This window comes from Mus pahari, chromosome 10, assembly GCF_900095145.1.
Source record: "Mus pahari chromosome 10, PAHARI_EIJ_v1.1, whole genome shotgun sequence".
In the NCBI taxonomy this organism is placed as follows: Eukaryota; Metazoa; Chordata; class Mammalia; order Rodentia; family Muridae; genus Mus; species Mus pahari.
Window position 1 is genome coordinate 49,807,146 of NC_034599.1, and position 12,905 is coordinate 49,820,050.

Sequence of the window (12,905 nt, forward strand, 5' to 3'; positions counted from 1 at the left end):
AGTCCCAATCCTGGCTCTTTCCTACAAAAGACAGTCTGCAGACATCGCGGGACCTCAAAACCTCACGGAATACTTTTGGGCCCCACAACAAAGTAACGGAACCTATGGCGTCCCGTTGTCAAAGTTACTACCTCTCAGGGCCCCGCCCCCCACCCCCAGCTCTGGAGGACAACAGAGGCTGCGCAGAGCCCCGCCCACCCGCTGGCTCCGCCCCTCTCTTTCTTTGTTTCGCCGGTCCGAGGATCTCGCGAGAGTTAGCCGGCAAATCCCGCGAGCGCGGACCCCGGGCCAGCTCTGCGGCTCTCGCGGGGCCTGCGCGAGACTGTTTCCTTCCTCCTTCCCCCTGCCCGTCCGCCCGTCTTCCTCCCTGTCTTCCCGGCCTGGCCTCCCCCTCCTTCCCCCGCCGGCCCCCTTCCCGCAGGGATAATATGGTCTCCGGCGATGGACTCCCCAAATGCAGGTCAGTTCCCGGCCGCCGCCTTAGCGTCGGCGGCTGGAGGCGTGCACTGCCTCGCTTTGCTTTGCTTACGGGCACCCGGGGGGCGGCCGGGCCCGCAGGGCTTGGTCGTTGTCTCCCCTCGGGGCGGAGGCCGCGAAGGCCGGGCGTCCCCGCCCGCGTCCCGCTCATCAGCGGAGCGTTAATTCCGCCCCTGGCCGGGGCCCGCTGCTCGTTGTCTGCAGCCTCCAGGCCCCCGGGAGGAATTCCTGGGGCAGGGACAAGCCCACGTCGTTCTCCGCCCGCCCCCCTTTTGTGAGCATTGAGGGTCGGAAGACCTGGCTCCCTTGCTTAGCTTTCACTCGACTGGCTGATCCTTCCACCAGCAGCCTGGAGTCTCCCTTTCTTTGCTCCTGGAAGTGGAGGGGCTGTCGAGACTGAACGTTTGCCGCTTCCCAGATCATTTGTTGCAGTCTCCTCCCCCATCCACCTCCCTCCACAAAAGAAAAACACTATTCTTTCCGAATGGACTGTGCTTGTATTTTCTGGTTTTGGAAGGTCTTAGCGCAGTGTTTAAGGGTCTCACCCATCCAAGTAATGAGCCCGCATAATGAATTTTTATCTACCCCAAGGTTGCCTCAGCCTTTCACAACACTGAGAGTGGGGGCATATTCAATTAGTGCATAACCATTAAGGGTATGTCTCTTAGTAGAATCTAATGTGCCAGTTTATCTAGATATTTTAATGGTCACTTTAAAACACATCTTTAGTGTTCTAACTGTTGTTGGATTTTTAATTGCCTTTTGAAAACCTCTAACAATGGTTTTATCAGAGCATTCTCTGTGTACTTAAGCAATGTTCCGGGCGTGATTTCTGAATGCTTGTACATCATTGAAATCATTCTTATGGTCTCTTTACAGTCATTTAACATTTGTAAGATTGAAAAGCCATTGGGTGGGCATGCCTGTAATCTCAGCATTCTGGACACAGAATGGGCGATTGCCTCTACTTTTAGGCTCTTCTGGTTTGCCCAGTGAGGTTAAGTCCACTCTGGGTTACAGTGACACACCCTGTGTCCACAGGCAAGGTAGAAAACTATCTCACTAGTTTCTGCTTGACTAGAATCGAAGTTTAGAATTGTCCTCTTGCAGTCTGCTGGAGACTAGTCTTGTTTCTGTAGTATGGAACGGTCAGCACCTCCATCACTCTCGCCATAATTCAAGTGTGTGCCCCCCCCAGCTGCCCTGCTGGGTAATGCAAATACGCAACATTTCCATCAGCACACACAGTTCTGCTGAGCAAAATTTTGAGTGTTTTCTCTTTGAATAAGGTTCTTGGTGACTGTATGTAATGTACTTAATGTATTTGATGAAAGGCGCTTGTTCTTTTTTCTCCAGGACGCACCTTTGAGTACCTTATTGAAACATTAAATGGCAATTCACAGAAGAAGTTCTTCAATGTACCTAAACTTGGAGGCACCAAGTATGGTAATGTTGCTTTACATTTTTCGTGGGCTTTAGTTTCTAGAAGTTACAGTGCATTGGTCAAGGTGAGCTGAAGACATTTTACATTTATTTCCACCATGTGGTAACAGGGACACCTAGCCTTGTTTCATGTCTACAAAACTTCGTTTGGGACTTTTGGTTGAAAACAATAGAAACCATACCTTGATTTCTCCTTTAAAACTTTTAGTTAATTAGATGGTGCCTCCCCTGCCCCTCAGAAGCTAATCTTATTTTTAAAAGAGAACATCATAATCTATAGTGACTTATAATATGTGTGTTAACTTTTTCAGTGGTCAGCACCTCCGTTTATTGTTTTGTTTTTTTCAGAACAGGGTTTCTCTGTAGAATATGACTGTCCTGTCATTCACTCTATAGACCAGACTGGCCTCATACTCAAAGATCCATCTGTTATTGCCTTCCAAGTGCTAAGATCAAAGGCAAGGACCACTACTGCCCACTCTGATTATTCTTTATATCATCTTTAAATAGAATCATCAACTGAGCCCACTGGTTCAAATTGTTCTTCACTACTAGGCTTGATTCTCTGACACTTTGATAAATGTTTTCACATTCCTGGTCGGGGTCAAACCTTTCATCGCATTTTCAGAAGAGTGAACGTGGTTAACCTGGCCATTGGATGGATGGAGTTTTAATTTTGATTTTCAGTTGTCTTTTGTTTTGAGACATGGTCTCCTAAGTGGCCCAGGGTGGCCTTGAACTATCATTTCTGTCTCAGTGCTGCATTGGGAAGAAGGCCCCACTAAACACAGCTTTTGATTTAGTTGACAGTTGTGCAATTTTTCTAACCAGACCAAAGAATAGAAAACCTGTTTGGAAGAATGGTTGCTGGTATAAACTTTTATGAAAAAAATTTATGGCCAGCCTTCTACAGTTTGGAGAGAGATTTTCTTTAGTCCTGTTTTATTGCTCCTTTATAAATACTGCAGATTTTTATGAATTTAAATACTCTTCATGTATTATTTGTATCTATATGCATTTTGAGACAATGTAGGTATTTTTTAATATCTTAGAAGATCTTTGTCTTAGAATTATATTGCTCTTCAATAATAACTATTCCCTAGAATGGCAGCAGTAGCATTTTACCTTCTGTTGCAGTAATTTGTACTGATAAGAGAGTCTGGGTATTTTTTTTATATTTTATGTCTTTTATTTATTTTATCCCATAAGTGATGATGATTTTGTATTGGTTTTAGAAGATTGTTTACCAAAAAAGGGAGGGGTCATTGGCTTAGTAGGTAAAATGCTTGCCCCATAGCGTGAAGTTTTGAGTTCAGACCTGCAGCACTCACATACGAAGCTCAGCATAGTCCCGTATATCTGCCAGCTCTCCACAGGCAGACTCAGGCAGGACCAGTCCTCATTTGCCATCTGCCTAGCCATTCTAGCCAAAGCAGCAATGCTCTCTAGGTGAGGGACCCTGTTTCTCTTAGAGAATAAGGTGGAGAGCAATATTGAAACACCTAACATTGATCTCGCCTGAGTACACACATGCACAGACAGGCATATCATTCATATACACATATATATTATTCACACACAATAGGTTTTTCATACACTCTTTTCTTCAAAACAAAGCCTGATTCTAGATACTTTTCTGTTGCTATGATAAGATACCATGACCAAGACAACTTAAAGAAAAAGTTGATTTGAGGCTTACAGTTTCAGGGGTTTAGTCTCCATAACCATCATCAGGGAGCTTAACAGCATGCTGTCAGGCATGCATAGTGTTGGTGCAGTAGCAGAGAAGCTCTTATCTTAAGATGTAACCACAATTCAGAAAAGGGCAGTGGGACTTTTGAAACTTAGAACCCTGTCCTTAGTGACATATCACCTCCAACAAGGCTACAACTATTAGTTCTTCCCAAACAGGTCCACTGACAAGGAACCAAGTATTAAACTATATGAGCCTATTGGGAGCCATTCTCATTTAAGCCACTACTCTGGCTTCAAGGGATTTTGGGGTTTGATTTATTTTGTTTTTTAGATAGTCATATGTAGCCAAGCCTATTCTGGAATGCACTATGTAGCCCAGGCTGGCCTCAAAGTTCTGATTCTCCTGCCTCCATTTCCCAAGCACTGAGATTACAGGGGTGTGCGTTGCAGCATGTGATTTAGGCAGTGCCGGAGGTCAAACCCAGGCCTCTTGCCTGCTAAGTAAGCATTTTACCAACTAAATTACATCTTCATGTAAAAGTTTTTTTTAACCCAAATTTGAATGATTAGTAAAGAACATATATAGGGATGTTTTTTGTACTTGAAAATAAATAATTTCTATGGATACTTTATGGAAATGTGCTTGAAGATGACCTATAAACATAGAATTAGGGAATTGAGCAATTAATTACTGTTCCCCTTCCCCCTTTCTAGTGCCATTTTATCTTATTTTTAAAAATATTTTTAAAAAAAAAATTTTTTTTTTTTGAGGACAGGATTTCTCCATATAAAGCTGTCTTATAACTATGTAGACTACAGTAGCCTCAATCACAGATGAGCCTGCCTCTGTCCATTGTATCTTTTGCTTCTCCAATTTATATTCAGGGTATAGAAGTGGACACTCCTGAGACATTGACTATATTTTGATCTGATCTGATTTCCCTCTTGGAAAGTTCTGAGTTGCCTCTTTGGTACCTTTTAGTATACTGACTAGAAACTTAAGAGATCTTTGTAACTGTCTTCTGAGTTTAAAAATACACATATTCCCAAGGCAGAGAATAGTCTCCGTTGCTTGTAATAGAGTCTGCTTTCTGAAGCAGTTGAGTTGCCGTTGAACAGAAGGTATGTGGATGGCAGTTAACCTCAGGTAATCACAGAGAGCAGCAGTGTAAAATCATGAGTGGTTAGTAATGGGGAAGAGAGTGAAGAGACGGGCTAGTGTAGAGTGTCCATTTTTTAACTATTATGAAGCCTCATGCCTTTAGATCATCTCACAGAGATCCTCCTGCCTGTGCCTAGGATTAAAGGCATGCTTACCATGCCTAGTGAAAGTCACATTTTTATAGACATATAAAGCATGAATACAGTGTGTATTGCTTTGTGACCTTTTTCGCCTAATATATTATGTACATCTTTCCATGTCATTTAATACAAGTATTCCTGCTATCTGAATCTGCTTGGTTTCTGAGTCAGAGAGTGTGAGTTCCAGTAGAAAGGGCTGGGTGTACTTTGCTACAGCCTTTAATGGTTACACAAAACAATTGTTACTAGCTTTCTCTACTATATTTCCTTTATTCCTACTCCCTGCAGGGCCTTAATACATGTTAAGCCAGTGTGATACTCTGGGTCTACATCCCTGACTTCTAAAATGCACACACACACCCCACACACACACACACTTAATTCAAGCTATTGATACATAGTATTGTTATGTTGAAGTTGTGCAGTTCCTTCCACCTCCATCACACACTTTTATTTTCATGCTCCTAGTATATGCTGTCCCAGTCTCTACCATGGACTATAAAGAACAAATACTTTGATAGAAAGCGATACTGTGTTTTCCAGATATGTAGAGATAGCAGAGGAAAAGTATAGTCTTTTCAAAACCAGTCAGAGCCAGAGGCTGTTTGCAATTTGAAGGCTTCCTGGTCTTGTTTTTTACTGTCTACCTGAGCCTTTATCTGTATAACTCTCTGTACTGATCTTGAATAATTCCCAGTGTGACCACTGGACTGTTGTTTGTGCATTGTAAATGGCTTACCATCTAGCTAAGGTATCTCTTGGTGACTTTTTCACTTATTGCTGTAACTGGGTTTGTCAATTTTCCTCTGCTGATCCAGTTATCCTGCTGGAAGGGTTTGTATTCTCTAATTTTGCGTCTTCCTTGGACCCTGGAAAGGATTGTGGGTTGGGTAAGCAGTGAAACTGTTTACCTACAGTATGCATACATAGTACATATGTTTGTAAAGATTACCTAATGTCAGTCTGTAGATATCTGGTACAATTCTTCATTTAACTTGATACATTATGTTCAAGAGTTGACTTTAGTTTTGCTTTTCATTTTCTGCTTCTGATTGCACCCTTAGATTATAAAAAAGTGACACTTACTAACTCAGCCAAAGTAGAATTTATTGTGTTGGTATACAACTCCCAGGCTAATGAACTCTGGTTGTCTCTTAAGGAAATAGGGGGTGAGCCAGTAATGATGGTATTCTTTGTTTTTCCTCCCAGAGACTTCATGGTTCTATCCCCTCTACTCAAATCACTTGATTGAAGACAAACCATCTATGTTTGCTTACTTTGTAAATAGCTCCAAATCCCAAATAAGAAACCTTGGTTCCTAGCTCAGGTTTTTGTTTTGTTTTTGTTGTTTTTAATCCTTCCTAGGATGATTCTACTCAGCCCAGGCTGGCCTCGAACTCCTTATTTAGAACTTCTGATCTTCCTGCCTCTTCCTGAGTGCTGGGATTATAGGCATGCTATTTAGTGGCTTTGGAGAGCAAGCCCAAGATTTATGCATGCTAAGCAAACATTCTGTCAACCACAGCTGAGCCATATCCTCAACCCTGCATTGCCTAGTCTTGTTGCAGCCATTTATTTAGCCTTGCCCTTGTCCTGGGAATCTGAGTTTGTCTTTCATCAACTTCCACTCATATATGATAGCAGATTTAAGTTATTGCTCACACAGGATATTTATGTTTCCTAAGTTTACTTCAGAAGTATTTAACATACTTTCTCAGCTTAAATTACCAATATCTGTAGAGGATTGACTTTACAGATTCATAGAATTGTAGAAATTTCCACTGAGAAGCAAAGTCTATCTGTCTCTTAAAAACCCCAGCTCATTCATCCAGCTTGCATTTATTAAGTACTCATATTTCTAGCAAATGAGAGATAGCCAAGATAGCATCATTGTGCTAAAGAAAGCTCAGTTTTCTATGGGAAATGTGTGAGAAGGGTACTGTAAGGGCTTTGGTGTGATAGAACAGTCTGGGTCCAATCAAGAGGTAGAAAGCATTCCAAAGGAGGGTTCTTTTTTTTTTTTTTTTTTTTTAAAAAAAAAAAAAGATTAACTATGGTAACTTTAATTAAACCAGAAGACTAGATGGAGATCTAGGATTAAGAGAAAATGCCCAAATTGGAAGAGACTCAGAACTGTCTAAAGAAGATAATGGTTCTGTGTATTTTTCAGAAGTTGACTAGTTTGAACCAGCTGATGCAAATTTGTTAGCTACTAGACCAACAGTTCTTAACTAGTGGAGACCCCCTTTGGGGGTTGAATGGCTTTTTCTTTTTTTTTTTTCCCGAGTGATGCCTAAGACTATCAGAAAACACAGATATTGACATTATGGTTCATAACAGTATCAAAATTACAGTTATGAAGTAGCAATGAAATAATTTTGTGTTTGAGAGTCACCACAACATGAAGAAAGGGTTTCAGTATTAGGATGGTTGAGAATCCCTGTGGTAGACTGTAGCCCACCCTCTGGAGAACATAACCAAGCAAGTCAATAGTCAGCGATGTGGATGTATAACCAGGGACTATGCCTGCCCCAGTTCTCCAATAATGACACAGAGACTCTATTTATTTTGAAGCTTTTGGCCTTATAGCTAGGAATTGTTTACTATAGCTCCTAACTTAATTATTTCATTTATACTAATCTAAGTTCTTGCATATGGCTAGGTGGTTACCTCTCCTTCCTTCCCAGCCTGCTTCTCCTCCCTGACCAGCTGGCTGAGCCTTCCCTCATCTGACTCCTTCTCAGAGTTTCTTCTCCAGAATTCCCACCTTACTATTTAGTCATAGGCTTTTTCTTTCAACTAATCAGAAGGTGATGGAGAACACTGTTTACCAAAAAAAAACAAAGGCAGAAGATGCTTAACAATAACAAAATCTGGTCTGTAATCAGATCTCTGCTGGTTCAGAAGTCAGCATTTGAATGATACAAGGATAATCTTTACACGGTGCACAAAAACATTACTCCAACATGGATGTGCTTTAGGAGAGCTGGTGCTAGTATAGACAAGAGTCTTTTCAGAGTTCATGGGCCATGTTGAGATTTGGAGAAAAAAAATAGGACTTAGCATGTAATGTCTCCATGAAGATTTCCGGCAGAGTCTAGCCTCTAGCATGGGAACAAGAGGTTTTCTTTTTCTTTGTAGTGATGTCTTAGTCTAGGAGCTGGTGCCATATTGAGGCTCTTTAGTGGTACTGAGAGGCACCAGTTCCCATTTCAAGAAGACCATGGTAAAATTGACAACTATGTTTTTGTTGTTGTTTTAAAATATATTCTGAAGAGCTTTGCCTTAGTGTTCTATTGCTGTGAAGAGACACCAGAACTAAAGCAACTGTTATAAAAGAAACGATTTAATTGTGGGCTTGCTTACAGTTTCAGAGGTTTAGGCCATTATCATGGCAGGGAGCATGGCACCATGCAGGCAGATATATGTTGCTGAGAGTTATATGTCCTGATCTGTAGGGAGCAGGGAAGACAGACAGACTGACAGGGTTTGGCATGGGCTTTTGAAATCTTAAATCTCATCCTCAGTGACAGTTCTTTTACATGGCCATACTCCTAATCCTTCTAATCCTTTCAAATAATACCACTGCCTAGTGACTAAGCAATCAAATATATGAGCCTAGGGTTGGGGGAGGGGGCATTCTTACCAGAATACCACAATAGGCATGATTCACTTTAACATCTCAAAGATGAATAACTAGTGACCAGACAGCACTAGATGATTAGTGGTTATGTTTATTTCATTCTTGTTGTTTTAAAATAGGGTCTCAATGTGTAGCTCTGACTGTCCTGAGACTCACTGTATAGACCAGGCTGGCCTTAAACTCAAGCTCTGCCTGCCTCTGCCTCCCAAGTGCTAGAACTAAAGGCATGTGCCATTATGCCTGGCACTTACTTTGTTTTTGAGAAATGTCTGCTGAATGCCCACTTTTTTTTTTGTTTTTCGAGACAGGGTTTCTCTGTGTAGCCCTGGCTGTCCTGGAACTCACTCAGTAAACCAGGCTGGCCTCGAACTCAGAAATTCGCTGCCTCTGCCTCCCAAGTGCTGGGATTAAAGGTGTGTGCCACCACGCCTGGCTGAATGCCCACATTTGTATAGCCATGGTTTGTGAGTTGGTTCAAGTGAAAACTTCTTGGGGAAAAAAAGTGGCTACTTCATTTAACTTGCAACTCTAATAGTATCACTGATGTTTTTCTCCAAGCAATTATTGTAGTTTTTCTTAAGTTATTTTTTAATTAGCTTACAAGTAGTGTGATTCCTTACAGCTTTGCATCTGTCACAGGCACTGAACTTTGATGTTAAGTAGTGAGGCTGTATATGTACTTTGTCTCACAAAATTAGAAAGATTTCAGCTGCTAAATTTTTTAAGAAATTAACACTCAACTTCAATGACATTCTTACTGGTCTTTTGAGTGATAAGTCATTTATTGATAAGTCATTGATAAGTCATTTGGTGCCACTGCCTTGAGTCATCAGACACTCAGTTTTGAGTTTTGTTCTATTATGTTTTGAGATGGGGGTGGGTGGGTCTCTAGTTCAGGCCAGCTTTGAACTCAAGGAAATTCTTCAGTTTCTTAAGTGTTGGTATGATAGGCATAACCTGTTAAGGCTAGCTTCACTGTTGGTTTTAAGCCATCTGTGGGTGCAGGGGTCAGGGGCACGTAAAATGCCTCAGTTAAAGTGCCTGCTGCCAAGCCTAATGATCTGAGTTTGACCCCCTAGGCTCTACATGGTACAAGGAGAGAACCAGCTCCTGCAGGTTATGTCTTTGCCTCCATGAGCATACTGAGGCACATATATCCCCTCCTCCCCCACAACAANAAATTAAAAAAAAAAAAAAAACACTGAAAAGGTCAAAATGTTAACAAGGAAAAAAAACAAAACAGTGTCTCAGTTAACCTCGGGTTTTTTGAAAGGATTTCAGAATCTCAGGAGTCCTAGGATTACATTTAGAAAGCACTAGTGTAGATCAGGCATCGAGGTTGTTAAGAGTTTGGACTCTGAGTGGTGATAGTAGACAGAAAGATGTGACAAGAACACTGCTTCATCTGGACATGGTGGTCCATGCCGTTGGTCTTAGCATTCAGGAGGCAAACCCTGGTCTATAAATAGAGTTCTGGGACAGTAAGGGCTGTTACCCAGAGAAACCTGGTCTTGAAAACCAAAAAGAACAGAACAGAACAGTGCTTCATTTTAAAACTCCTTGTACTGAGAATTGAACCTAAGACCTTTGCCATGCTATGCAGTCACACACTGAACCTTTACTTCTGCCCATCCTTCATTTTTTATTTTGAGTTAGGATCTCAGTAAGTTGACCACACTGGCTTTGAACTCAGCTCTAGCCTGGACAGGCCTTAAACTTGTGATCTTGCCTCAGCTTCCTGAGTAGTTGGACTTGTGCCCAGGCCCAGCTGTGATGCTGTGTTGATATAGATGTGATAAAGCAGAGGTAGCAGTAAGGAACCTTTGCATCGTGTAAATCACTTGAGTGAGAACTTAAGAGTGGGTTTTCAGGAGGCAACTAAGCATGTAGTTCTGAAGCTTAGAAAACCAATCTGGTCTGCAGAAAATATTTTTGCATTATTGGTGGAGTCAAATGGGTTAGATAGGCGTGATGGAAGCCACAGGAGCAGCTAAGACCTCTAGGGAAAGCACTAATGAGTGAGACATAAGCCTCAATAAGAACTGCTAAATTTAAAGATTGGTTAAGAAGTTGATTACAGGGCTGAAGAGATGGCTCAGCGCTTAAGAGCACTGACTGCTCTTCCAGAGGTCCTGAGTTCAATTCCCAGCAACCACATGATGATGGCTCACAACCACCCGTAATGAGATCTGATGCCCTCTTCTGGTGTATCTGAAAACAGCAACAGTGTACTCAACAATAAATGAATACATCTTTAAAATTAAAAGTTGATTACATCTACATTGGTTTCCTAACATGTTGATGTCAAGTAGAGCTGCATAAAACCTGTAATACAGACTGGTTGTAGAAACTGAGATCTGATGGAACCAGACTATTTCTTTTTAATATTTTTAAAGATTTATTTATTTATTTTATGTATATGAGTACACTCTAGCTGTCTTCAGACACACCAGAAGAGGGTATTGGATCCCATTACAGATGGCTGTGAGCCACCATGTGGCGTTGCTAGGAATTGAACTCAGGACCTCTGGAAGAGCAGTCAGTGCTCTTAACCACTGAGTCATCTATCCAGCACTGGAACCTGAATCTTTAAAATGGGCAGTAAGCACAGCCGGGCGTGGTGGCGCACGCCTTTAATCCCAGCACTCGGGAGGCAGAGGCAGGCGAATTTCTGAGTTTGAGGCCAGCCTGGTCTACAAAGTGAGTTCCAGGACAGCCAGGGCTATACAGAGAAACCCTGTCTCAGGAAAAAAAAAATATTTTAGCTACTTCATAACTGTAATTTTGCTACTATTATGAATTGTAAGTATTTTTAGAGATAGAGGTTTGCTAAAGGGCTCGTGACCTACAGGTTGAGAAACACTGCTATAAAGGGTCTTTCAAGGCCAGTCGCTTAAGCCATCTTTAGGAGCATAACTTGAAACAAAGAAAACTAGTGCCTCATTTAGAAGGCATAGAAAATTGTCTTTAAATGACATGGTAGGGAGAAAAATCGCAGAGAGCTAAGCTGTTGTGTGAGTCTGAGGAAGTAGAGTTGTTTCCAGGAGGAACCTGTTAACCTTGTTGACTTGCTGAGAGGCTATTAGAACTCTTAACTAGGTATAGTGATGTCAAAGACAAAAATGAGTGTTAGGGAAAATATAGAGATAGAGAAACCACATTCATTACTTGTGGGAATATAAAAGAATACTACCATTTGGAAGCTAGTGGGCTGTTTCTTAAAAAGCTAGGAGTTTGGGAATGTAGCTCAGTGGTAGCATGTTTGCTTAGCACGTATAAGTGCCGGGTTTCATCCCTCCTTAGCACCAGTAAATGAATGAACAGATGGTTAAGCATAAACTTATCATATGATCTAACTATTGTATATACACAGTATTCTTTTTAAAAAACATTCATGTTTTTAATCATTATTTTATGTATTTGGGTATTTTGCCTACATGTATGTCTATGCATGGTGCCTGTGAAGGCCAGAGAAGGGTGTTGGATCCCCTGGAGTTGGAGTCACAGATGGTCATGAGTTACAGACTGGGTGCTAGGAGTTGAACTCAGTACTGCCAAGCCCTGTACATAGTATTCTTCTCTATCTACCCAAGAAAAATCAAAGTGCATAATATTAGGAAGTATTGTTCACAGAGCTAAAATTTGTATGACTTAAATATCCTCCAGTTGGTAAACTAAAGCACAATTTGGTGTGTAATGTAATTTAATAAAAGAAAATTAACTGTTAAAGATACATAATATAGTAGGAATGAACTCTAAAAGCAAGTTCAATGAAAGGAAAGGCAGATACAAAAGATGTTTTTGTATTATTCCATCTGCCTAGAAAAGATGAAGAGAAATACTTGTAGGGGTCCTGGGGTTGGAGAGGAAGGTATAAGGATTAACACTAAATGGGCACAAGGAAAGCTACTTAGTTTATGAAACTGTTCTAAAACTCATCTATGATGCTAATTGTAAAACCTGTCACATTTATTAAAAAATATTAATTGCTCACTTGGAAAGGGTAAAGAATTTAAGATATGGAAACTGTCTCAATTTAATTATGTTGTTTAAATTAGCAATTCTTGAATTAGAGAAGTGATACGGACCAACTGAAAATGCTGAAAAGCTAAGTGTTATGTGACTTTTCCTGGGGAAACTTGAACAGATGCCTCTTCACTCCAGGTAGGGGTACAGGCAACAGACAACAGAGACAGTTCCATTCCAGTCACATTGGTGAACCAGGGAGTTATTTGAGTTACTCACAGGGACATGGGATGCTCATAAAAGCTGCTCTCTTCTAGCAATTGTTTACTGTTTATAGGAAGGGTCTTGTGACTTTTGTAAGTTTAGTTCCCTTCCTGAG

At 41.2% G+C, this 12,905-nt stretch overlaps 1 protein-coding gene across 1 annotated transcript in view; it reads left to right on the forward strand.

Moving 5' to 3' along the window:
• Window positions 1-324: 324 nt before the first annotated feature.
• Ireb2 (iron responsive element binding protein 2) overlaps window positions 325-12,905 on the forward strand; it is a 49,112-nt gene continuing 36,531 nt past the window's right edge. Inside the window, exons 1-2 of the mRNA XM_021205941.2 lie at window positions 325-460; window positions 1,834-1,923. Of these exons, the coding sequence (XP_021061600.1) occupies window positions 442-460; window positions 1,834-1,923 (109 nt within the window). The 5' untranslated portion in view covers window positions 325-441. The remainder of the gene's footprint in view (window positions 461-1,833; window positions 1,924-12,905) is intronic.